Raw genomic sequence first — 27664 nt, forward strand, 5'->3', positions numbered from 1 at the left:
GTAAAGCTAAAATCCAGGAACAAAATTTGCCACGAGAAAGTTTCAATAATGGAACATGAGCTAGGGAAAACTGAACAAATATTCTTCAGCAACAATTGCATTTCCAAAGCTGCTTCTCTAAAGTAACCTAAGCTCTTTGAACGTGAAAACATGAACAGTGTAAGGATTGTGCTGTGGGTTTTTAAACCAGCTGCAGGACAGGATGAGATAAGGAGGGATACACTTCTAAAATTTACTTTTGTTTAATGCCCACTCATTCGTCAGTGCCTAAAAGCAGCACGCTGCTTATTCCCCAGGGCCAGGCTGCAGCACCAGCCTCCTTCAGCAGCTCATGCAGGAGGTGGATGGGAGCCAGGGGCTGATGCTTGCTCCCTGTGGCTCATCTGCAGGAGAAGGATCTCTGTGGGAAGGATCCTCTGGTCACTCTTGGGAAAATCGTGCTGGTTACTGAGCAGCTCCTTTCAGGCTAATGGTTTGAAGGATGCTATGTTTTCTCCATGATTTATCAACCTTTTCTAAGCCCAAAGAAGAACCAATTGGTCTAGCAGGATGCACTCAAAGGACTGGATAAAGCATTATCCTCTTAAAGTGTTGAACTCTAACTGTTCTTCCTGGCAGGCTGCATATGCAGATGGAATACTGAACAAGTGTGCTGCTTTGGCAACAGCAGCTGGAGCTGGTTAGTGCCGAAAAATCCACTCAGATTTTCCAAATCCCACAGACACCAAGTGCAGCAGCACTGCCTTACCTAAGCCCTGGCACACCAGGCAGGGCCAGGACGTGGTGCAATCACAACCTAGGTGGCAGGTCACAGGATATTTGACATCATAGCTACACATGCAATATAGTTTTCAGACAAAAATCTGCTTTTTTCCCAGTCTTTTTCTCCATATCTCACTATCTGCTGTTCCATAGCCTTTTTTTGTTCCTATCTTCCATGTCTCTCTGATCTCCCTTTTCATGATGCTGCTCATAAATCTGCATGCTATATTGGGGGTCTGATCTAACAGAACTCCCTGGAAGAACATCTATCAGATCTAGAGTGAAAGATCAGTCCTAGGAAAACAAAGATTAGCCCTAGGAGAACAAATCTACCCACAAAATGCTGCCTACTTTTCTGTTACAGCTTCAGCTGCCTTTAAAGACTTATTCATGTCTTCATCTGACTCCATTTTTCACAGGAGCATCATGAAACCAATCCCTTTCATAGTCTGAATGCCAGAAGATGGTATCATATGAACTTTCACTCACAGCTCTTGAACATCAGAGCAAAGCAAGAACTTAATGATAACTCAGAGAGATTCTGTTAAGGTGTCTTATTTGAAAACCACTTTATCTTTTACTCTGTTCCAGCAAGAAAATCCTTTTTTGACTTTTCAGCATGGGGACCCGAACCTTCTTCCACCACAGAGAGGAGGAGCAGAGGGAGGAGAGGCAGCAGAGCTTGCAGATGACCTCCACCACTAGAAAGAAAAAGTTCAAAACCAGGTAAGCCCCCGGGTCAGGGACAGGCCGAGTGAATCTGGTGCAGACAGGACTTCTACACTCAGCACTGAGCATTCACAGGTCTGTTGGACTTTGAGCTTATGAAATGATGGAACCTTGTCTGGATTCTTTTATGTGTGTCTGCCTGTGGAAGTGAGTAAGAGGAGACCTTCAGCCTTTCAGAGTTATCCATAGCAGCTGCCCTCGCCTTGACCTCTGAAATACCACGGTAAGTCACAAGTCATTGTAACCCCAGTGCAACCACTGGATGCAACATCACCCTTGTACACAGGGGTCACAGCTGCCAACTCATTTTGTTGGAAGCAAAAAGAGCAGGTTCAATCAAAGGTTCTTCCTTTAAACAGAAAAATGCCTGGCCTGAATTAAAATGCAGGAAATGAAATGCCAGCACCTCGGTACCTGTGATAATGAGCAATGCTGCCCTGCTCACAAGCAAGGGCTTAAGAGAAACCAGATTTCAGAGGAATAAATGGCACACACAGTCAGATTAATAAATTAATGGTATCAGATGGAACTCCCCCCCTTTCCTACAAAATCTTGGCAATGATCCTGCCCATCCTTCTGTGATGGCTGAACAGCCAAAGTAGTTAGCAACATTCCTCCTCCTTTTAATCCTTCTCCCTGTTCCAGGCCCAGGATTAAAAGTGGTCAAATAGAGTGCTGTTCTTGTGTCATTAAAGTATTATCTCTCCTGGAAGTTCTGCTGGTTCCATAAGTGCCTGACATTTATACCCACACTGCACACAGGCTGACATTTCTGTCCTCAACACTCATTCTCATCTAACCAAAAACATGTGCTACAAAACAACAACAAAAGACCAAAACAAAAGAAAAAGCATTATCCTAACTTCTGTTGGTTTTTATCACATTACCTTCTAGGGACCACAAACTAAGAAGAGAAGCTGCCATCCTAGAGCTAGAGCAGAGGGGGCAAAAGAGAGTTCGGTTTGGGAACGACATGGAAAAGCTGGAGAAGGAGGTTATCCAGGACTGCAGGCTGCTGCGTGTCAGAGCTGACAGGAAGGCCCTTCGCAGGAAGGTCAGATCAGACAGCTCTGCTGGCAGCAGAAATGCCAACAGGATTAAAACTGCCAAGACTAACTAGGATCCTGGGGAGGACACTAAACCTCATCAGGAGTCAGGTCAACCTCAAGACTATCAGAAATAGGGAGGGGGCCTCATACTCCTCCCACTGAAGCATTATCACACATGTCCCTGTTGTAAGAGAATTTGTGTGACTAGAAGATAATCCCTTTCCCTGGCCTTTACTTGGTCTGTCCTTGTCCCAGGCTGCAGAGAAGGCACGTGTGGAGAAGGAACACATCGAGCTGCGGTCGGGGCGACCACCCATGTTCTGGATCCCCCTCAGAGGGCACACGGTCTGGGAGAGGATGGAAGTGAAGCTGGCATGCACAGTCCTGGCATCCCCACCGCCCCAGGTGACGTGGTACGTCCGTGGGCAGCCCGGGTGGCTCACAGGCTCTGTGTGTGTCCCAGGAAGTGACCAGGGCAGCAGCAGCTGTGGCCTGGCACAAAAAGGGAAGGGAGAGCTTCAGAAAGCACAGAAAACACTTGCAATTCTCCAGCTCCACTGCTAGGTCTAGTGAAGACATGAAGTATCCAGTGGGCAGTGGAGGCAGTGGACAGTCCTGCAGGGCTCCTTCTGGGATAGGACTGATCTTCATGTACATTTTAGTCTTGGAAACCAGAACCTCTTGCCAGCACTAAATCACCACACACACACCATCAAGAATCAGCTATCTTGGGTCCCATGGAATTTTTAGCATTAAACTGCTGCTGCTTCTACAATTTGTAAAATAGAAATGAGCTCTTTCATTTACTCAGCTTTGAGTATTTCCCAGACCACAGGAGAGGAAGTTTTATGTACTGGGCCTGACTGCAGCATTTACCATTAATAACGGAGAGACGAAAATAAAGGAAAGATCACCTCAGAAAAGCAATTTGCAAAGGGTACTTTGGTCCATTTGTTCAAGTGATTGCCTGTTCCTCCCATGGCAGGTCTGAAGTATGCAAACATTTAGATTACTAATGACTTCGTAGGCAGCTAAGCTACCCTCAGAGCTCCTGATGTCCCGTGTCCTTCCTGAACAACCTCTTTGAATTATTCAAAGAGCACAGAGAATATGAACCTCCCACAGATCCCCAGTGATCACAAAGAAGCGAGGGACATCTGCTGCAACTCCCTCACACAGCCTGCAAAGCAGGGAGCCCAGGCTGAGGAGGAAGCACCAAGCCAGCGCTAAGCTGCCTGCAAGCAGCCCTGGGGAGGGACCGCACACAGGGCTCAGGGGGGACCTGGGAAGCCTGGACAAGAGGGAATTGTGTCTACTCCTCTTTTCTGCTGCTTGACATGATTAATTTAAAAATCAAGTGTTAATTTTACCAGTCTATCTCTCTGGCCTTGCCTAAGCAGCACGTTTCCTTTGTGTTCAACCAGGTATAAAAATGGGATCCGTATCGATCCTCGCCTCGCCCCGGCAGGAAAATACAGGATAAAAAACAAGTTTGGGATGCTGACCCTGCACATCAGCAGGTAATGTATGTGCTCTTGCCCTGGTTGTTTTTTCAGATGAATAAGACCCATGCTCCTGAAACTCCCAGATTGCATATACTAAACAAAAAATATATACAATTCTTCTGGAATCTGACCCTGTTGGACTTTAGTGTGTTGTCTCTGAGCTACAACTTTGCCATTAGGAAGCAAAAAATCACAGTCTTATTTATTTTTGCTCCTCTTTTTAGGCATGGCCAAAATGTTCTCACTGCAGGTAAGGCCATGCAGATAAGAGCATTCCACACGCAGACATACCAATGGGATCCAGGATGGATCAATGCAAGCAGGATGGCATTAGTTCAACTCTGTGAATTATACATGGGATAAAGTTAACACTCTTTTCTTCAGTGGAACCAACTGTTCCACAGGTCTTTTGCTTGTTCATTACTTGAAATGTTTTGCTTCTGGATAGCAAGAGAAAAAAATTATCACTAAGTAAAAGAAATCCTTGTAATTGAAAGGAAAAGCAGGTTCTTGATGAAAATCTAACTCCTGGGATTAAAGGGGAACTCCTTTGAATTTGTCCTGTCAGAGACAAACAATAACTGAAAGCTAAAAAGAAGGGGAAATGTGTTTTTTTTTCCCCAGATGCTCCATGGAAGACTCTGCTGAATACAGTGTAGAAGTTAAGAACCAGTACGGCGAGGCTTATTCCTTTGCTACAGTGCTTGTGAGGAGTAAGTAGAAAACACTGCTTTGTTTTAAAATTTCAGATTCTTTAGATTCTTCAAAACATTTTAAATGATATACATCATACCATAGGAACATCCAGGCTCTCTGGAAAACCAGAGAAAGAAGTAATCACTCTGTTAAAAGGAGAGGAGAATTTCTCTCATGAATCAGTGAGGAGAAAGCATGAACTGGCTAAAATAATCCTGAGCTACCACTAACTAACATGACTGATATAACAGCTTCTCTTTCTCAGTCACTTCTGGACTCAGGCAAAATCTTTCAGATTCCATATGGACCCAGCTGTCCTTCGACTGTACTAAAATTGTACTAAATTTAGGTATTTATTTCTTCTGGCCTGATATGAAACAGTGAAATACAAAACGGGCTTAGAACGAGTCTGCTGCATTTCTAAAGAGAAGCAAGAAATTGCTCTAACAGGTACTGTGGCTTTCAAAGGGATCTCTCAGCACAATTCTGCCTGGAACACCAGGTTTCTCTGTCAAATCAGTAACTACTAAGAGCAAATACAAGATTTTCTTCTTTGATCTGTGCTACTCTTAAAATAACTGGCACAGACTCCAGAGATACACATTCTGCACACGCCGAATCCAGACACAGGGTGAAGCAAATAAACTACCAGTACTTCAAAAGGGAAATGACACCAAGCTTTAATAAATATGCACTACAGTCTCATAGGATCATCATTTAGCTGTTTGTATTTCTCATCTATATATGAAAATACAGCAATTTTGTTATAAAAAGCCTGAACAAAACAGACCTACAGAACTAAAGATAACTAAAGACTTCGGTGGGTCTGACAAGAGTCCAGGGAGTAATTCAAGTAATAGATGAAAAGGAAGGGAACAAATTTGCTTTGGACATCTTACTGGTCATGAAGAGACTGGTTTCTTTGATGGACTGAATTGCAAAGCCAGCTTGAACTACTTTTTCAGACAGGAGGGGTCTTCTTTGGCTTAGGTAGTTTATTCATTGTTAGTCCTTTAATACATTCTTGGCCCTGCCATGGGTTATTTTATTATCATACTCACTCTTTGCATGCCATATTTTGATCCCATCTGAATACCGTTCAGGGACACAGACACGTACAGAAGAAGGTGACTCCAGAATGGTAACAGAAGTGTATTGTTTATGATATCTTTCAGATCCTTTAATTAAACAATGCCAAAATTCTGCATATGTGGAAATATGCATCACACATCTCCCAGTTCTAAAGGCACATGTAAAATAGCCAAAAAAACCTTCATTTGCAAGCCCTCCCAGATTCCTAAATTCCCCTAATGCAGAAATACAGAGAAAATTACCAGGTGTGCAATGCTTCTCTTCCACAAAGTTCCTTTCAGTATGTCCAGAAGGCAGGAACTGGGCCTTTGCCAGGAAGCAGAAGCAGCTGTCTGAAAAAAGATTCCTTGGCAATAATCACACACTGCTCCCAATTCCCATCAGGATCTTTAGGACCAGAGCAGGTGTGATGATAGAACACGGGTTGTGGTCTGTCAGAAAACCTTGGATGAGACTGCTCTCTTCACCTCTAAGTGCCTGATAAACTGTCCTTCATCAGGCCTGACCAGCATCTCAAACAGCTTGCAAACATTGTTCTTTGGGAGGGCTGGTGACAGGCCCGTGCTGTTCCTTCTCCCCTGACCCTGCCTAATGCCATCCCAGTAACATGATGCTTCCTTTAGCTATTTGCATTTAACATTCTGAAAATAGAGACTACACCAAAGCCTTAATCCTGCCTCCACTGGAAACATTCCTCGTCCCCCAGGCAGGCCGGTGGCATCTCTCCTGTGGCCCCACGCTGTCTGGAATGCCCTTGATGCCAGGAGAGTGTCTCTGGGATCCATGGCTCCTACAGCAGAAGTTCCCTGTCCCTGAAGGCATCACTGAGGGTCTCACAAGGCCTGGGATGAGGCTGCACTTTACCTCTTGTGCTTTCTGTTCCTTTCCTCTTCAGCTATTAACACAATCTTCATCTTTCCCTCAGGAGTGAGCTCTGCTACTGCCAAGCTTCATCATTAAAAAAACAGCCATTATTTTATGTGCATTTCTTGTAGCTTATAAAGAAAGGAAAAGATCTCAATTTCATCCTGTTAAGTGCATCGGTTCTTAGATTTCAGCTCCAAATCATTTCATTTTGTGCTGTGACACCAGCAGGTCTCACAAGGTGAAGGTCAGGCCAGTGTTCACGTGTGATGCCTCCCATGGCTGTTGGAACACGAGTGATTTGGCTGCCAAGCCTCATCATTAAAAAAACAGCCACTATTTAATGTGCATTTCTTGCAGCTTATAAAGAAAGAAAAGATCTCAATTTCATCCTGTTAAGTGCATCGGTTCTTAGATTTCAGCTCCAAATCATTTCATTTTGTGCTGTGACACCAGCAGGTCTCACAAGGTGAAGGTCAGGCCAGTGTTCACGTGTGATGCCTCCCATGGCTGTTGGAACACGAGTGACTTGGTAGGGGACACACTTCCCAACAATCACCTCAGTGTCCCAGGACTGATGTCCTTTCTCTCAGTTAAAGCTTGAGGTCTCACTCTCTGGTAGCCTTCAGGAATCTCACATCATGCTCTGGGAATGCTGCTTAAACCCAGGGGGTTGGCCAAACTCTACTTTCAGTAATGTTTATGCCACCAACACTTTTCTTTCCTTTTCCATGCTGTATGTGGCAGTGAGTAGCTGTCATCCTCTGCCTCCAAACAGGGACATTTCAGTTATGGGTGATCCTAGATCATCACACTTCTAATTTGGACAGGACCATATTGGTGCACTCCTGTGGCAGAAGTTACAGCTCCTTGTCCACATGCTTTTAGTCAACGTAATTTTCCTAGTGCAGCTTAGAAAGACAGAAGCCAAAGCCAAAAAATCCCTCCTTAGCTAAGAGTAACTGTGTGCACATGAGCATTTAAAGCAGTTGTGCTTGTACCAGTGGAGACATACAAACTATTTCCTGTGCTGACACATCCTCAGTTGGTTGTGAAGGTCATCATCTGTCCAATGAATTAGTTTTACCACATGATGACAATTTGAAGGTTCACATTAAAGGCTGGTTTGAGGGAAAAGCTTCGTTTGCTGAGCATCACTGTATGCTTTTGAGGGGAAGATAAACATTGGCAGGAGATTTGCTAAATGCATTTTCTTCTTGTCTTGTAGAATATTATGGAAAGGAGTCAGGATTTGATTCAGAAATATACAGAAGTAAGTAAATTAATGTTATTATTTTTATGTCTTTTATTTTTATAGCCTGAAGCAGTTTGATTCTTTCTTTCCTGAGCAATAGCTTTTCCTATTAGCCTGACTGCATGTTAAAAGTGCAGGACTCAGGTACCACTCTAAGGATAGGATAATAAAACATTGCAATGAGGAAGGCTCTGGGAAGTCTCTTTATCATGTTTCTTTATCTTTTATTTCATAGGATCCCTTATGGCCAGAGAGGCAGATTTTGCTTTTCCAATGAAACCCTTGTTTTCAAGAGAAAAGGAGCCCTTCACCCTCTCCTGTTACTTCTCTTCTGATTTACTTGAACACCAACGAGACATCACCTGGTTCAGAGATGGTTTGTATACAGCAGCTAAGTTTATATCCATGCACCTATACAACTATATAATTTGGGTCCATAACTCTGATCTCGTTTCACAGAAGATAATTAGAATTCAGGATTCTTGATCTCCTCTCAGCTCCTCTGAAGCTACAGATGTTACCATTTAATTTCTGTGTTTTCCTCATTTGTAAAAGGATGCTACCACTAACATTTTTTTGAGGTAATAAAATTTCTGCTCAGAAGAATAAAGAGCCTTAGTTCAGTACAGTGAAAGCACCAAGTGTGTGCAAAGCCAGTGGTTCTCTGGTGAAAAAACCCTTTTGGATATTCTGTGGTGTTCTGCTGGCAGTTGAGGATGCTGTGTTTAGCCAAACCAGTCATCTTCCCATGCTGTTAAATTTTGGAAAGCAGAAGAACCACAGTAAGACTGTTCTCACCATTCCAGCACTTCTGCCAGAATTAGCTGTGCAAACAGCAGGACCTAACGAGTTTTAGTGGTCTGAGGAGAATTTGGGCAGAGTCTGTATCTCAGATCTGATAAACACACACAAAATGCACGGTGGGCACCACTCCAGTTTCTTGGTTCTGAGCACCACTCAGACAAAATGCTGCACACTGAGCAGCAATGCATCCTCAGTCAGAGCTGGCAGGCTCCAGAGCATCCAGCTCCCTGCAGTAAAGATTACCTTTTACTCACTAATTCATCTGAAACTGCATTCTGTTATTCTTTTTCACTTGGATTGCAAGCTCCTCAGGACAAGGACCATGCTTTTTGTTCTGCATTTGTGTGCAAAAGGAACAGAGGGGCAGAGCAACAAAGTAGGATCCGAGTCCATGACTACAACTTGGAGGCACAATAATGTCAGGAGTGTCTTACAGATCCCTCATCTTCCTCTGTGGTTTTTTCTGCACTTGGAGCTAGGCCCCTCCTGACTGCTCCAGTTCAGGTGGAGTTCCTCCACCCCTTCTCGTGCCTACAGGTGAGTTGCTGCAGAACTCTGAACGTCTGGAACTGAAGTACCAAGACCAGGAGGCTTCTCTGAGAGTGCCATGTGCTTACAAAGAAGATGAGGGATTCTACACTCTCCGTGTGCCCATGCTGGATGGATACAAAGAGCAGACCACTTATGTGTTTGTTAGAGGTACAAGCAGGATTCTATCCCACCTAGAACATAAGCTCCTTCCCTAATACCTTGGTGTGAAGGAATGACAGCCTCATACACAAGAAAATATCTCCCAATTTTGTGTATGGGTACAACTACCAAAATGTCCAAATCTCACTTTCAGTACTGATTTAGGTATTACAAAATATAACTTATATTACCAGGGAAGGCCCTTAGACACTTAAAATTAACTACTGAATGAAAATTTTGGTACAGAGAAGAAAAAACCCAAACCAGTATCACTTGGTGTTTCTATAGATGCTGCAGCAAAAACTGCTGGTGCACCTGGATCCCCCCTCAACGTGAAATGCCATGATGTAAATAAAGACTGCTTGGTTCTGTCCTGGGTAGCACCCAGTGATAATGGAGCAAGTCCAATCCTGGGATACTACATTGAAAGGTCTGTACATTAATCATCTGAGCAAAAAATGCCCATGGCCATGTGGTGGAAAAACCACGAGGAATTCCATGGGCTGTGCTTCATGTCAGGTGTGTTGCTGGGTCAGAGGACTGGGTCCCATGCAATGACCAGCCTGTGAGAACCTGCAGATATCCCATCTTGGGCCTTGCTGAAGGACAGACTTACCAGTTCCGAGTAAAGGCTGTCAACAAAGAGGGCACCAGCCACCCTTCAAAATCTAGTGATCCAGTTACAACCTATGACCCCAGCAAGGACAAGAGAGTGACAGGTTTGTACCAAAACCAGGAGGAATGCTCCTGAAGTACAACGTGAGGCTGCAGGTATAACCAAATGCAGCTTGTCCTGCAGATTCTCCCCACTTTCCCAAATAGTGCATCATATTGCCATGCTGTGCCTTTGATGGACCCACCCTAATACTGCTCTGAGCAGAAAAAGATCAAAATACCAGTTATGCCATTTCATTGTATGTGTAATGCAATGTCTATAATTCTGTACATAACCAAACGACACAGTCCTGGGCTCTGGCTTTCTGGACAAGCCCCAGGCTCCTTCTCCTCATGGATAACACTGTCCTGTTTGACATTACAGTTATTCCATACGACGAAGGCAGGACGATAGAAATTTGCAAGGATGACCTGGAAGGTAAGTTCATATTGATGCTGAGCCACTCTCTGCAAGAGGAATGATTGTTCTACAACAGTGAGATCTGCTATAATGTGACTCTGGAGAACAAACACTTAGGAAAATATATGGTGAAACATCATTGCAAGCTGCACAGAAACAAAACTATCCTAAAGAGAGCAGCCTTTTGTAAAAATCTTGGGTTGCCTCTATGTCCCTAACAGGTTCAAGTCTCCTCCTTTACATTGAAGAACCTTAATTTATAGTGGGAAAGCATAATCCATTGTAAAAGAACTTTTTCTTCCTGCCACATTATAACTAAATAGTCTATTCTGACTTCCCACAGGACACATCCAAATTCCCCTGCCACCTACCAATGTTCGTGTAAGTGAGGTCAGAGAAGATTATGTGGCTTTAGTCTGGGATGAACCAGATCCAAGAGGCAGAGAGCCACTGCATTATTATGTGGAAAAGGTAAGACAATATTATCACACAGAAGGGAAATTGCAGAACAGAATAATTTCTTTCCCAGATGGTCTATAGCAGAGGTAAAGCTAATCAGTGCAGAACTACAGCTCAGAGATGGCTTGCTCAGCTTCCCTCCTGCTCCACAGTTTACTTGAGCCATGATCCTGATGCTCGACACCAACTCAAGTAGTAATGATTAACAAAGAATAAACAAGTAAGTTCTACAGTTTTAACAGAAGCCTGTCCTGCCCTCTGGGCCCCTGAGTGTGGAAGAGCTGTGAAGAAGGGCACAGCAGTTCCCCTCCCTGTTCCTCACTAACCATCCTGCCAGCTGATTAGTGTCTTCTACTCACCTCCTTCAATACATACTCATTTCCCCCCTGAGCTGCAAAGGGGCCTTTCTTTGGCCAAGGAAGGAAAGTCTGGGTATACCAACAACAAATACATAATGTATGGGGTTTGGTTGGTTTTCTCTTTGTTTGGTTTTTAAACTACTGCCCTGTAAAGATCAGCTTTGTTACTGCTCAGGAGGGTTTTAAGCTTGAGTTGATGACAAGCTGAGATGTAAATCATCACCTTTTTTGTTACAGTCGATTGCAGGCAGCGACTCCTGGCAAATGGTTAATCTGGAAAGGCCAGTTCATTCCCCAAGATTTGCACTCTTCGATCTGGTGGGAGGAAGGTCCTACTGCTTCCGCGTGCGTGCTGCGAACCAGCACGGCCTCAGCGAGCCCTCCCTGCCCAGCCAGCCTGCAGCTGCTGCAGCACCCCTGGGTAACCCTCCCTAACCTGCTCCAACCACGGGCTGCACTCTGAAACCAACCTGTGGGTTCCCCTGCCCCTCCTCGCCTTTAAACTTCATGGTATATAATTACACAGCAGTTGCTTTGATATCAGGAAATCTCTTAGAGCCTTAAATCCTTGTTTAATTACTCTGCAGTTGGTCAGTGCAGTGTAAATCTAACCAAGCAGTGGTGGGGGAATTACTTTTAATGAAATAAGGAAGAGCTGAAGCCTGTGTTTAATCCAGGGATGCTTCCAGCACCGTGTAAGAGAGCAGTTCCACCAACCAGTGCTGGAAGGAATGACAGCACTGCTGAGGGAGACAGTTTCTAGGGGCTTCAGACAAAGCAGCAGCCTTTGGAGGGAGGATTTGGGTTGTTTTCTTCTCAGACTGAGCTGACAACAGTAAGAGATGCAAAGGCTCATTCCCATGTTTCCCCTATGCAGAGAGATGAGCACTTTCTTATTTCTTTAGAGAAAGTGAAGTAGGTGTAACTGCAGAAATCAATGGGCTCTAAGGAGAGGAATGGGAAGATGGCAAACACAAACAGAGAAATGTAGGCTGTGGGATGGGACAATGTCCCTGGCATTTTGCTCTGATTTGAAAATGGTGCTCTGGAAAAGGTCACCAAATCAAACAGGCCAACTCACTGGTTTTTTCATTTATAATTTTTAAACTCCCTTATTTTTCTCTGTGTTGTTTTTTTTTTTCTTTTTCAGCTCCTCTGCCTCCACCATCTCAGGTTTTAGCTTTCAGAGACACCAAGACATCTGTCGTTTTGCAGTGGGATAAGTTAAAGGATGGTCTGGAGCCTCTTGGCTACTACATATACTGTCGGGAGACTGGGACAGAAGAGTGGCAGCCTGTCAATAACAAGCCTGTGACATGTAACGAGTGAGTTCAGCTTTATACCCCATTGAGGGTGACAACTTGGATTCTTCTGTCTATGGCTGAAGTCACATTTCAGATAAAAAAAGAACTTCCTTCACTGCACACACATAGGCTTGCATGCACACAACCACCACGTCCTCTTTCAGAACTAAATATTGCTCAAAGTCTCCCTTTTACCTCCAAAGCCAGACTGACAGCAAAGTCTGTGTGTGTCTTCACAGACTCTGGATCTGCAGAAGGCAGACAGACCTCGTGGCACCAGCAGAACCACATTCCATTTTTCTGCTTGCTTTCCAGTAGAGTAAGTTGGTGTCACTCACACGGAGGATTTAGGATACCTCACTAGCTGGGGGGGTCACAGGTCAAGCAGAAAAAGTCTAATAAAGTCATATTTATTCTACCAGCAATGCCAGCCAGCAGTGAGACATCTTTCTATTGAATCTACACTTACTGTCTGATTTACTGATAGCCATTTCATTTGTAATGGCAGATAAGGGTTTTTTAACAGTGCCTTATTAAAATTTATTGCTGTCTGCTCAAAAGACTCTTTACCTGTACTCTGACCACTCAAACACAAACGTACCAATTTGCTCTCCTAGATTTACTGTTCCTGGGCTGCAGCCTGGAAAAGAATATGTCTTTTGTGTGAAATCTGTCAGCGAGGCAGGACTAAGTGAAAGCTCACCAGAAACAGATCCTATCATTGTAAGGCCAGCTATAGGTAAGTAGTAACATATACAGACAAAAATTTAAAAAATCTATCATGCATCACTATTATTACACCTAACAGTAATGATGCTGAGCTGATAAGCAAAGCAAAGCCACAGGGAACTGTTTTTTTTGTACCCTGCAGCTTCTGTCATCAATTATACCTGTCAAGAGTGGACAGAGCTAATTAGCATTTTGACTTAGCACTGTGCTGCATTATCAGTATGAATTTGGCATGGGTACAGGTGACCATTTTAAATGCTCATTTATGCTGGTATCCTGAAATCAGCGTTGTGATTTTCTCCAGGGTGATTATAAAACCCTACCAACCACATTAGCCAGCATCTAACCCTCTGTCTTCTCCATGTTATCAACCTACTGATTCTATCTTTTCTGTCCAACATGCCATAAAGCAACACACCAGAAACAACCTGAGCCATATCCCTGACTTTAATGTCACTTCCAAATAAGAATCTGGTCATTTTCAAACCATTTTACACTGCAAAAATGGTACTGGGGGACCTTAACACAGACAGAATCACATCTGGTATGAGCACATAGATTCCCCCAGCCTGGCTCATCCCATCCCTACACCTCTTTTTCTGATCCCTGGATCCCAAACCTGCATTTCTCTCTCCCTTTGATGTGCAGCCTGTCCATCAGCACCACACGGGTTTGTTCTTCTCAGCTGTGGGAAGGGTGAAATGACCATTGGCTGGAAAGCCCCGAAGCACAAGGGAGGAACAAAGATTCTGGGTTATTTCCTCGACCAGCACGATACATCTGAAGTAGATTGGCATGAAGTCAATTCTCAGCCAATTCCTCAGCGAGTTTACACGGTATTCATTTCAGATACAATCCTGTCCTTCTTTAAGCATAGTGGGAAATGTAACAAGGGTTGAGCTGTTTTTCCTCTCCCTCCTCTACTCTAGAACTGTCATCCTGCCCTCACAGGACTAGGACCATGCAGGGCTACACTAATAATTCCTTTGTGCTTCTGAACCCCAAGGTCAGCAACCTGGAGGAAGGTCACCTGTACCAATTCCGTGCCTGTGCCATGAACATGGCTGGTGTCGGGCAAGTATCTGAGCCCAGTGACCTGTTCAAATGTGAGGAATGGACAATGCCAGAACCAGGTATCTCTCAGCTAAAAACAACAGTCTGGAAAGTATTACCAAGTATACTGGTTATCTCCCCACTCCTCTGTGAATCTGATGGACTTCTGAAAGCTGTAGGCCTGTAGAAGGGGGGCTCTCAGCACTGAAAGGCTCCCAAACACTTCCAGGGAAGTTCTGATTCAGCTGTAGCGTATTATTTCTGCATTACACATATACAGCACCATGGTATTTTTAACAAAATTGTTTCCAGAAAACAAAGAATCAGGATCTAATGTCTTAACACCTTTGTACATCACACCAAAGCAAGTAACACTAAACCACTGATGAGCATCTTTTTCTAGAGCCTACCTCCACACTTAATTAGCATAGAAAGCATCTCCCAGGGACCCACCATTTGACAGTTCTCTTAGAACTCTCTGTTTTCAGCTCTCAAAGCACATGCAGCTGCATTTTTTCCTGTTCCTGTCTGAAAGCCTAACCCCTCTTTGACCAGGGCCCCCGTATGATGTGAAGTGCACTGAAGTGAGAGACTCCTCCCTGAGGCTGTGCTGGGAAGCCCCCCTGTACACAGGAGCAGGTCCCATCATGGGGTATTACGTGGACATGTGTGAAGAAGGGTCAGAGGAATGGAAACAAATAAATAAGCAGTCTGTAGCCACCACCCATATGAAGGTCTGTATATGCACTGAGGATCCATGTGTGGCTTCTCGTTTAGTCTTAGTTAATTCCTGTTATTGTTTCCTGCAGGTTTCAGATCTGGAGACAGGGAAGTGCTATATGTTCCGAGTAAGGGCACTAAACAAGGCTGGGATTGGACCCCCCTCACTCCCCTCGGATCCTGTGGTGGCTAAAACCAGACCTGGTATGAAACTAACAGTGATGAGATTGTATGAGGCTGTCAATACGATGATGATTCCAATAAACTGCTTTATAAAATATCAGCTGCATGTTCATAGCAAGGAAGAACTTCAGTCAAAATAAAGATTAGCAAATTAAACTGCCTAAATAAATTTACTCTAGTTATACTTTCTTTATTGTTTGATTTTTTTTTTTTAGTTAGATGTCCAGAAGCTAAGCCCTGACCTGTTTTGATAAGGAATGTTCTGTGGGTTTTTTTGCTGATACAGGCACAAATGAAATTGAACTTGGGGTGGATGAAGAGGGTTTCATTTATATGGCTTTTGAAGCTCCTGAAAAGAATGATGACTCTGAATTTATCTGGTCGAAGGACTATAAAGGACCACCAGATGCTGACAGAGTTCAGACTGAAGAGAAAGGCAATAAGTGAGTATATCATGCACCCTGAGGAACTGATTTGCAGACCATCGAATGAAGACCACATTAAACACAGAGAAAAATGTGAAGCCAAATGTTCCCCTTTCCTTCTGATATTCAGCTAAAATACATATAAACTATTGAACTGCAAATCTCTTGCCCCAGATTCTCAGCTCTGGTGTCTATAAAATGGGGCATTCAGTGCAGTCTTCAGGTCACAAAGGGAAGCACCAACCATCATATTGCTCATGTTTTTGTCTTGCTCCTCAGTATCTTATATCTAAATGACAATGAGTGCTATATTTGATGATCCAGGTCTATCCAATGTATTGTGTTCTGTTACAGAAGGCATAATTTTTGAGGAAAATATAATTTTTATTATTTTTGTTTCTAAGATCTAAGCTTCTACTGAAAAACCCATCAGAAAAGGATCTGGGGATATATTCAGTGGAGGTCACGGATGTAGATGATGATATCTCTGCCAGCTGCACTTTAACAAAAGAAGGTAAAAACTAATAACTGACAAGAACAACAATCTAATGTGCCATAATTTTCTAATATTAGATGTTGAGAGGAAAGTTTCTTGTAGAGGAATAGTGACTGACATCACTTAATGACAGTGGCATCATTAGAAAGATGTTTCCCATTCCTTGAACACTCAAGGGCAGTTTCTTTTACAGCTCCCTAAGAAAAGACTCCGTGCTCCTGGAAGGTCATTTTCCATTACAGCTCAGGTTTCACACACAGCCACACCATCACAGTGACTTAAAACTTTCCTTAACATGTTTCTTAATTAAAACAGCCAACATTTTATTCAGATGTAACTAAGAATTACCTTCAGAACCTTTTCTAGTCCTCCCTGCTATCAAATGTTTTGTACTTATCTTCCTCTTGACATAAAGCTCATTAACAAACGAAGTTAAATTGATACAATGAATTTGCTTTGGCTTAGCTGCACTAATCTGAATGACTTGTTATTCTTTGTACTTCAGATTTGGACAAGTTATTGAAACGTAGCCACGAAATCAGGAACCCACGTAAGTTGAACTAGTAAGAAGCCACGACCACATGTGGAGACCCTGAAAGGGGAACCCTGGCACAGCCCTGGCTGAGCCAAATCCTGTGGTTTGCCATGAATTCCCCTCTGTGGTTCTCGTTGTTTTCCAGTGATCAAGCTGATCTCTGGATGGAACGTTGATGTTCTGGAGAAAGGAGAAGTGAGGCTGTGGCTGGAGGTTGAAAAGCTGTCACCAAATGCAGAGCTGCATTTAATCTTCAATGACAAGGAGCTTACAAGTACTCCAGTATGGATTGTTTGGTTTATTTTTAATTCTGACTTACTTTCCCCCTGCTAAATGCAGACTTCAAGCAAGTAGGTACATTCCCAGTTTTCTAAATCCCATCAGGTAGTTTAATTTTGTGGTTTTGAAAGACTCCAGGGCTTGGTTTTGCCCTGTTCATAAACACAAAGCCAAACTGTGTGGGTCTCAGGCTGTTCAGCCCTCGTATCAAGCAAGGCTGCAGCACTGGTGATGATAGTTCAAGACAATGCAAAGAGTTCCCTCTTCCAGGGGGATTTTCTGACAACAAACCTCAGCCCTGCACCATTCAGCTGATGCTCTGAATGCTACAGGTGCAGGACCAAGAGCTCTCTCTTGAGCAAACCCAATTCATTTCAGTGGAGGCTAAAGAAACACCTCTCACCTCTCACAGTGAGGCAGGATACTTTTCTTCTGCTTTATCAAGCAAAAGTGCAAACTTCCCACCCTATCTCTGTGAACTGAACAGGGCTAAATCTCATGAATTCCAAGAGCAGATAAAGTGATTTATTTCTCAGTCTGAGGCACTGGAAATGACTCATGGGTTATAGTGCACTCCAACCTTCTGATAACTTTAAAAAAATGTTCTAGCCTCTTCCTTGTCTTCTCATCTCAAGTTAATATTATAAGATCTAAAAAGTATTTGGAATGAGAAGGCTGGAGGGGAGAACAGTTGAGAATGGAGAACAATATAAATCATCTGCCTGTCAGTTAAATGCAGTGTAGCAATGCCAAGGCAACACAAAAGAACAGACAGAACAAAGGGAGAGGGCTAAGCCAAATAATTTCAGAGCTGTTATTGTGATGTTGGGGTTTCTAAAAGCAACATGTAGCAAATTCATGGAAAGTTTTGTCTGTTGTAAGAACTGTCTTTTTTTTCCCCTGGAGAACTGACATGGTTATGCACCACTCCGAAGTGTTTGTCAAGCTCTTTGTAAAGATAATATTTGCTTAGAGCAAACAAGGCAGTGAAGCATAAGGATGGTATTTATGTTTAAGCATCTGACAGGTTTCTGGGTGTATGTTTAAAAGGTTCAGTAGTGCTTGCACAAAGTCAAGAGGGTGCCCATATTACTCATCACTGGCCAAATACACAATTATAAGCCACTCAAGTGTCATTAAGTGCAACGCTTCTATTACCCTAAAAATCATATGGATTCTGGTAAGCTGAGAAGTCTGTAATGTCCAAGAAGAAAGAATGGATTGTGCTCTGTGGTTTTAACAGAAACTCTGTCCCAGGGAAATTCTGCTGTAAGCAATTCTGCTATGCCTACGTATGGAAGCAAATAATAGATGAGTCCCAGGATAAAGACTATCAGAGTGCATTGGCTTCATGCCTTCTGCAAGATGAGGGAAGTATATAAGGGTAGCTGTATAAAAGAACCATATTGTTTGAATGTTGTAGGAGATGCTGTGCCAGGATCTCTCCTTGGAACAGTTCTGCTGTGGAAAAACTCCTCAGTTTATCATATTTCCTTTGTTTTACACAGACACATAGAATAAACTTTGTCAAAGGAAAAGGTCTCGTAGAACTGATAATCCAGAATTTCTGTGATGATGATAAAGGGATGTACACAGCCCAGCTGCAAGATGGAAAAGCTAAAAACCAGTTCACCCTAGTCCTTGTGGATGAATGTAAGTGGAAATTCAGCATCAAATATAGACTGCCATGCTCAGTGGAAAGTTTTCTAGGCACTTAAGGCCCCAAAGTATTTATGACTGTTCTAATGGCACACTGCAAATGGAGAGAACGAGTATTTATTTCAGCACACATTTATAAGCCCAGGAATCATCTAGGAAATAATCTGAATTTCTCTTTAACATAAACTGAAGCTTTTGATCTTTATAAATAGGACCCTTGATGACAAAAATCTGCTAGAGCAAAATACCCAGTAGAATGCTTAGTTATTTTTTTCCAATGTTTTACAGATTATCTTGCTATGACAAACTGTGTCTTGGCAGTAAACTGTATGATATGTTATCACATGTACTCACTTATCTCAGGACAGGATCAGGTTGAAAATTCAGTGTGCTTAACAGCTGGCTCATAGCATTAAACTGAATGCAATAAAGAAACCAGTGTCAACTGTATTCGAGGACAACTCCAAGCAACAGAGAAAGCTGAACACAAAACATACAGGTCCTTGTACATGCTAGTACAGATGGCCTTTTTAATTAATTAAAAATAGAAAGTAACACGATTCTCAGTCATATATTTCCCCATAGAGTGTCTATCTCTGTTTTCAGTTCCTGCAGTTTACTTTCAAGTGATCTGCTAAAGTTTCCAAACTTTCTGAATGGAAAGTGTCTATAAAATGTCAAGAGTACTTGACTCCCTTTACAACTGGTGGAGAGAAACAGGAGGTTTCACAGAGTGATTCAGCACGTGCTAAGCTATAGAAAAACAATTTGATGAATTGTGCTCTAAAAGTATCCATTTTTTTACTGCAAATGAGGGAGGCAGAGATAACTAAAGTTACATGTGGTTGTCTAAAACAGAGGTAAATGCTCCACCTTCTGTGTTTCTTTTAAAATATTTTAATCTCAGGATTTCTAGCTTACCTTCATGGTATAATCAGAATTCAAATTTCATTTCTTAAATGCATAATGGTCAGGTCTTCACTGACTCCTTTGTTTTAATGAAAACAAATGTCATGTTTTGAGCAAGCAGTAGAATGAAAGAATGATGGCTCTAATCTGCTCTGTGGGGACCAAAGGTAAATCATGTATGAGAGGTGTCTCATAAACAGCTCTAATGATAATACCTTTTATGGGCAGGAATTTCTACACTGTTACACTGAGAAACAGTGGGGGGCTTGCTGACTTTGACCATTGCTGTTCTCACAGGCTTTGCCAAAGTTGCAGAGGAGGCTGCTGCAAAACGGAGAGAGTGGAAGAAAAAGCAGGGTAAGACAAGCTGAAGATTAATGACTTGCCAAAACTATGCCAACAGGATACCAAAGCTATTACACAGAGTGCTCTAAATACTTTACTTCATCATCTTTTAAAAGTATATTATTTAAGATTATTAATATGCTAGGACAAGATTCATTATTTCAAGATACTCTGTCCTGCTCTTAAAAATCAAAATAATTTCTTTAAATGGTTTTAGCTATGCTAGCCACAATCCTTAGTACAGATCTTCTGCATCACTGCTGTAACACTGAACATTTCTGACTTCTGAAAATGGTCCAAGCTGAGTACATACCATGTAACTAAGATCCACTCACTTCCCTTGTAGAAAACAGGAGTCTCTAGGTAAGTTTAAAAAGGATCATGGATTCCACTTTCATGTTATCCCCATTTTATTTTATATTCATGAAGTTTATAAAACAGTGTCAGAGAAAAAATACTGCAATTGGAAGGGTCATTCCCTTCTAGCAGGGATAAAAATATTCACTTAATAACAACAGTGATACACAGCAGACTGTATGTCCAGTCTCCTGTCTTCAGAGATGCTTAATGCACAATGAGAGTGTATATAAAGGAATCTGCCCCCAGTTTACCCTCTCACAATCAGGAAGAAAATCAGACAGTGTACAGGTTCTCCAGTCTACTGCAATCCACCTGGGAAATACCCATCAGCTCCAACACCGACCTGATGCATCATAAAGGACTGGTTGGGCAGCACCCTCACCCACATTTTGTGCTAGGGTTCCTCAGCAAAGATACCTTACCTAAGGACTCTGCAAGCCCAGCAATAACTGCCTGCTCTGAACTGTGCTGCCTACTGCAGGCCAGGCTCAGCAGCGTGGAGCACTCCCGCAGCCCACACTGCAGGGACTCGCCTCTAGATGGAGGCATTTCTGTAAGTAACACTTGAGAGCTGCAGAAATGAACCATAAAAGATGTTTATTTTCTTTTATAGGTCCACATTTTATAGAGAACTTGAAATGGAAGGTTAATGAGAACTGTGAAGTACTCCTTACCTGCAAGGTATGCACAGCTCTACGATGCAACTGGCCAGTCTGAACTCCTTTAGCATTAAATTTTAGATGTGAATTTTAAGGGAAGGGTATTAACAGTGCCCATCCAAATGCTTACCTACAGACCAAGGGTAGGTAAGAGATCTTGGACAGAAATTTTACTAAAGAAGAAAGTTTCTAAGATTCTGCAGCAATCCTCTAATGCAAGTGATGTTTCATATTAGAAAGACATCCAGGCACTCAGAAATAAAATGCATTTGGGACCCTGACTTCTAAATGTTGACTTCAAACAGGCAACAAACCTGAGAAAGGACACCAGCTTCCAATGGTTCTTCAACAAGAAGGCACAAGCGGACGGCGCCTTTGATCCACAGACTGGGATAGGAACATTCCACATCAAACAGGTGAAAAACAACAACTCAGAGGCCTTGGTCATGAAGTGAAAATGCAAAAGATATGGCTTGGTCTTATCAATATTCCCTGTGTGTTTTGGGTAGCTCCCACTAAGTGAAAGAAATAGAACCAACGCTGGGAAAAGCACAAAAGAAGCAATCACCTCATGTTGCAGTGAGACAGATCTAATGAGAAATAAGATGTTTTAACAGTGAGTTTAACATGTCCCCAGTGGTTAAAGAGAAAAGTGGTGGCTTTTCAGCTTTTCTGATCAGGACTGGCCTCATCCAGGCTTATTCTAGAGATGAAATATAGTAACAACAAAAATTACTGAGCTCATTACAGAAGTAAGTGAATGAAGTTTTATGGCCTAAGAAGGTGGAGCTGAGGAAAGGGAGCTTGATGCTGGTCAGAGTTTCAGTGCAACCTCTGTGTGGCCCATCTGAATCCAGTGTGGGTTTGTTTTTCCACCTTAAACAGCCAAATCATCTCTAGAAAACAAGCAGGTAAAGGTACATGAAGGGGAATCTCTGTTCACAGGGGTCTGAGGACCAGCAGGAACACTGCAGGCTGGCAGGCCAAGGGAAAACTTCTGGAGCAGTGGGAATTCAGCACAAGTCCCAGACCTTACACCACTAAGGGCACCCAGTGGTACAGGGTGACTGAGGACAAAAGCTGAGATATTGGCTCCCCAAAACCAACACCACAGCAGTTCACAATGAACCAGGGCCCCCTCTAACTTTTCAAAGGAGGTTCTGGGGTGAATTCCCTTTTTTTTTGCCCTCCTTCTGATTCATCAGCCAAATTCATTGGGAAGGAAGAAGAAAATCTCAGGTTTTCCCCCAAGTCCTGTCCTGTTGCAATACTACTTTTATTTTTTACTAGTTTATGAAACTGCTTTTCAGAGTGTGTTTCAGTTTTATTGTGGCTTTTAAAAATAAATGTTATATATGTCCATATGTGTTTGCTAGATAAGCAAAGCAGAGGAGGGCCAATACAAAGCACTTGTTTCAGATGACCGAGGAGAGGACTACACCCAACTTGATCTCACAAAAGGAGGTAAGAGAACCTTCTATCAGGCAATAATACACATTCACACTCCTGCCTGGGATTAGTTTTGGATTTTAAACAACTTCCATAACTCTTTACCACATTGTTAATTACCACTGCCTGAGTTATAATGACAGAATAGTGAAAAACAACATCAAGTGGAAAAAAACTTATATCTTACTGCAGATTCCTGCTTCACTTTTTAGTGTTCTGAATATGCTCTGGAAATGGAAACATAAATATGGAGTTCTGACATTCTAATGTCATTTACATATCTAGTCATTTATCAAGCTGTGACTGCACCATCAATTCTGTCAAGCACCACAGTTAAAAGCTCAGTAATGTTTCAGTCACTTCAACTCAGCATCAATCAGATGATCCTGCTTCCCAAGATTAAATCCTACCCCGACATCTGGAATCTATCATTTAAACCTGATACATAAATCTGCTTTCTGTGAGACAGTCTGTTGCACACATTGAGTGCTAAGGAAGACAGAAGCATCTAAATTTAGTAAGAAATGTCCAGCATCTAAAAATAAATGAATCAGTGGCAAAAACTCCATTCTCAGTAAGCTTCACAAGAGAAAAAGGCAATGAATAACTGCTAGATATAACACACTCTAAACACAATACAGTGAAGTTGGTCCATCAGATGTGATTTGGTGGGTACTGTACTTAGAGACACTGCCATCTTTCTGTCTTTGCAGCCTTTGAAGACCTTCTCAAGGAGCTGTGCAGGATCAGTGGTATGTCATTTCCTCACCAGCTGACCCAGGAATAATGGCAGGGGAGAAAGGTGGGGTGCCATGATCAGGGCAAAGGGCTTAGGAGCTGGCCCTGTGTTTGCAGCAAGCACAACACCACTCACTCACTGCTCCTGCAGTGTTACAAGCACCTTTGGACTGCCAGGAGGATGGTCAGTAGATAAACCCAGGGACATTAAAATCTCTGCATCTACAAATTAATTCTGTGGCCTTGATGTGCCAGCAGCCTGCTCCTTGTCCCATCACTTGCTAGGTGGATTTGGGCAGGCTGTACTACTTCTGTCTGAGATGTCTGCTCCAGACCCAGGTCTCCAGGAGAGGTGCTGACATTGTTCTCCCAGCTGCTAAAATATCCAGGGTCTTCATGAGGTAGAATACCATCCAGCTTGCAGCTAGCTAAATTCTCCAGGGAGAAATGTGAACAGGTTGCTTGGGATTTGGGTTGTGTAACATGCCAAACTACACATTCTGGAACGTGCTCCTCAATTTCAGTCTTTCAATTACACCCTCAGCTCTTTCTGCTACACCTCTGAAAATTCAGCCAACTGAAGAAGGCATGAAAATCTACACAGATGTGAAGTACTACACAGACTACATGAAGACAACCTGGTATCACAAGTAAGTCCCCAGAAGTTACTTGCAAGGCTTCTGGAGCACTGTTGCTTCTAACTGTTTATCACAGAAATTAAACACATTGGGCCTGAGCCTGCAGCTTTTTAAGGCAATGGTAGATTTGTCTCAGTGAGGGCTGAAAACCACAATTCACTCTGTATCCTGAAACACGTCTGGGAGTTCCAAACTAAGCAGTCATGTTATTTTTATTTAGCACTGCAGAGATATTTATAAGCAATCATCTTCACCAAAACAATAATGATCCACTTAAGGCACTGTTCAGCTACAGCCACCTCAGTTACAGACAGAAAAAGTTGTTTTTTTCAAATTCTTCATTTCTACTACTTTGTACTTTCCCAAACCACCCTATTCCCTCACTCTGAGTAACAAATATTCCCAAACATGAGAAAATTCTTTCCAAACACTAGTTAATTTAGCCTCATGTCTTCATAAACTAGAGAAATAGTGTTTTATTAGATAACTCCTACACACATATATAAGGAGCCCAATGTTTAAGAACATTTAAGGGCTAAATGCTTACAAACATTCTACATCTAAATCCTATTTAATCTCCTATATAAGAACTAAGAGGTCTTCTGCAGAGTTTTGTAGAGCTTTGGCACACTGCCTAAAAGCACAGCTACATGTGCCCTGGGGGATTTTCAGAAGTGACCAAGTCCATAATTCTCCATGAAATGAGCAGTGGGGTCCTGACTCCCACTCTCTTATTCTAACCAGTACATGTCTAAATAAAGTTAGTGCTCTCATTTATACAGCTCCACTAAATCCTGTTGAAGTGATATCATTTGTTGACTCAGGGATAAAAAGCTGGAGAGCCGTGACAGACTGAGAGCTGGGAGCACAATGAACCAGGTCTGGCTTCACATCCTGAACCCAACTGATGCAGATAAGGGAAAATACACCCTGGAGTTATTTGATGGGAACAGTTCTCACAAACTATCAACTGACTTGTCTGGACAAGGTAAGCTGAGTCAAACACTGTCATAGGAGTGAGATACACCCAAGCTGCTTTCCAAGATTCCTTCAGCTCATGGGCAGTGATTCCTCTCTCCTTTATTTGAGCTGGAGCTGCTGTTCCATGAAAGCACACTATGGAATGGAGTTCAAACCAGGGGAGGTTTAAGTTGGACATTAAGAAAAACTTCTTCCCTTGAGGGTTGCCCAGGGCTGTGCCAGGCTGCCCAGGGCAGTGGTGGAGTCCCCACCCCTGGAGGGGTTTAAAAGACATGTTGATGAGGTGCTGAGGGACATGGGTTAGTGCCAGATTTTGTCATGTTAAGTTAATGGTTGGACTTCTTAAAGGTCTTTCCCAACTGAAACAACTCTACATTCTATGATTCTCTTTGGAAAGGGAGTACTAGATCCCCCTTATTTCAGAAGTATATAAATAGGTTTATATTTCCTTAAGGGAAATATAAATACTGTCAAGATGATAATTACACTTATCTACGTGTACAAATACCTCTAGTTCCAACACTGAAGCATTATGTTAAATCTACTAAGTCAGAGGAAACAAAGGGCAACTCTTCCTAAAACCTTTTCACTCCTTGCAGCCTTTGAAGACGCCCTGGCTGAGCACAGAAGGCTGAAGTAAGTTCCTGCCTAAATATTTTCACAACTATGTTTATATCTGAGTATCATATTCTGTGTTGAGAATGCAATGCTTAATAAATTAAACCACTCTAATCTTCTCTCTCACTTTCAGGGAAGCAGCAATAGCAGAAAAGTGTAAGTAAATTCATTTCCTTCCTTCTGCAAAGCAAAGCTGAGGGGTATGCTGACAAGTAAAACTAAAAAGGTTATATTTGTTCATTCCCAGATCGTGCCAGAGTTGTTCAAGGTCTGCCAGATGTTGCCACCATCATGGAGGGCAAGGTAGTATTGAATAACTGTCCCTACAATTGTCCCTTGCACAGACACAGAGTAACTGATGGGGAGAAAACTACTTGGTCTCACCTCCTGTATGCTCCCAGGAGCTTTTCTGAGCTATTGCAATAGCCAGGTGTGAAGTGGTTCCCTTCACAACAGCCCTTGCACTGCTGATGGTGCCTCCAAACAGGCCTGTGCTTCTGCACAGAGGTGCTCTTTGTGGCACAGAACCTTTTTCTTGCAGGTTTCAGATGTTAATATTTCCACAGCCAGATCCTTTCGTTGCCTTCCCATTTCATAGGATTAGACTGAGGCCTTTAAGTGCTGGAGCTGATTTTCCCATCATACCAACATGCTGCTTACATTTCTGAGTCACGTGCTCCTTCCCTGGTACACAGGCAGAATAAAAATCCTCTCAAGTCATTGCTCATTCACCATGTGCCTATTTAAGTGTCACTTTACAATGTAAGAAAGCTATAAAAATACAGTGGCACAAAATGAGTCATACTGAGGGAATTGAGACAGGTTAATCCTGATTATACTGGAGGATATCAGGAAAAGGAGTGGATAGTCCTGGAATCTCACCTAGTGAAATCCAAGAGAAATTGGTTTTATTTTTCTTAATTCCTCATCAACTGCATTCCCTTGCTATTGTCATAATCTATTTCTGCTCTCTGTTTTGCAACAGACCCTGTGTTTAACTTGCTGTGTATCTGGAGATCCTTACCCAGAAATCACTTGGTTCAAAAATGAGAAGATCATTGTCTTTAAAGATCGTTACAAAATGGATGTGAAGGGGACAGTGGTCACGATTACCATAGAGAAAGTCTGCAATGAAGACACAGGGAAATACAGCATCTATGTCAAGAATAAGTATGGTTCTGAAACAGGGCAGGTTACCATCAGTGTCTATAAGCATGGGGAGATACCAGCAGAAGAGGAAGTCCCACGCAGGACCTTAACGAAGAAGCCTAAATGAAGTAGTTCATTATGTCTCGCTGAGTTTGAAAGGAATTTAACTCCTTTGGATTCCTTTCAGTGTCTCCATCCTAAAATTCAGGCTTGTGGCTCTATTTTTGTTTCAGTCATATTTTAGCATTTTGATTTTGGTAGTTGTTAGGAAACAGTTCTCTGTGTGTGCCCACGGACACAGGCACGTTACCCTCACAGAGAAACTCTTCCCTGGGAGAAGTGGGAAACAGAGTGGGAAACACCAGAGGATTCACACAGGAGAACAGGCTTCAGTGGAGGGGTTTTTTTGTATTAAATCATTACCTGTTACTGATCAACCTGTAGCTGACAAATGCTTGTGTGAGTGTATGATTAAAAGTGTACCCTTGGTGACACCTCAGCACTGATGTGTTGTGTTTAGGTTTATTATTAGCAGAAAAAAGTGTGGCCTCTCAACTGCTCTGAAGCCACAGCTCCACACTCAGCTTCTCCCAGTAAAACTGGGGGAGATAAAGTGATTGTATTCCCAATACAGCCATCCAGGTAAATGCAGTGCCCAGTGAAACAGCATCTCACCTTGCTCCACAAACATCAGCTGTCCTCACAAGAGCAGCACTTTTGTTTGAGACATGGCTGCTCCAGTGTCAGTGTCAATGAGCACAGCAATCCTCTCCAGGACTGCCAGTCACTTGACCAAAGGCAGCTACATTTCAAACATTAAGTTTTTAACTATATATCATCTGTATTGTTAAATTTAATATTATTAAAATGTGAGAGCTTAACTAATTGGCTAGATTCCTCACTGAGTGGATGAAGAAAAGCAGGCCCTGCTGCTGGCATCACTGACATTCCTCTATGGTAAAAGAGATGAATCATGGCTAGATTAACTCCTGTTAGAGCCATGTTTCTAACACCCCACACACAACCACAGCCCCTACACTTCAGCAGAACCTCATCCTCAGATATCATCATATGAAAATGTAACTAAAATTGGCTC

General features: G+C 42.6%; 1 protein-coding gene across 1 annotated transcript; it reads left to right on the forward strand.

Moving 5' to 3' along the window:
• Positions 1-1381: 1381 nt before the first annotated feature.
• On the forward strand, positions 1382-26695 carry MYOM3 (myomesin 3). The gene is given in 36 exon segments (XM_008935646.1): positions 1382-1488; positions 1640-1714; positions 2386-2545; positions 2796-2953; positions 3965-4060; positions 4670-4758; positions 7926-7970; positions 8188-8328; positions 9294-9455; positions 9735-9876; positions 9966-10165; positions 10486-10539; positions 10865-10992; positions 11577-11760; positions 12490-12664; positions 13261-13382; positions 14021-14208; positions 14379-14505; positions 14981-15159; positions 15235-15349; positions 15615-15771; positions 16158-16267; positions 16755-16799; positions 16930-17066; positions 18572-18716; positions 19929-19988; positions 20950-21017; positions 21301-21411; positions 22372-22459; positions 23158-23196; positions 23727-23832; positions 24645-24808; positions 25401-25437; positions 25553-25575; positions 25667-25722; positions 26405-26695. Coding segments are annotated over 36 exon segments (4284 nt in total).
• The last annotated feature ends 969 nt before the right edge of the window (positions 26696-27664 follow it).

This window comes from Merops nubicus, unplaced genomic scaffold, assembly GCF_000691845.1.
Source record: "Merops nubicus isolate BGI_N331 unplaced genomic scaffold, ASM69184v1 scaffold5262, whole genome shotgun sequence".
NCBI lineage: Eukaryota > Metazoa > Chordata > Aves > Coraciiformes > Meropidae > Merops > Merops nubicus.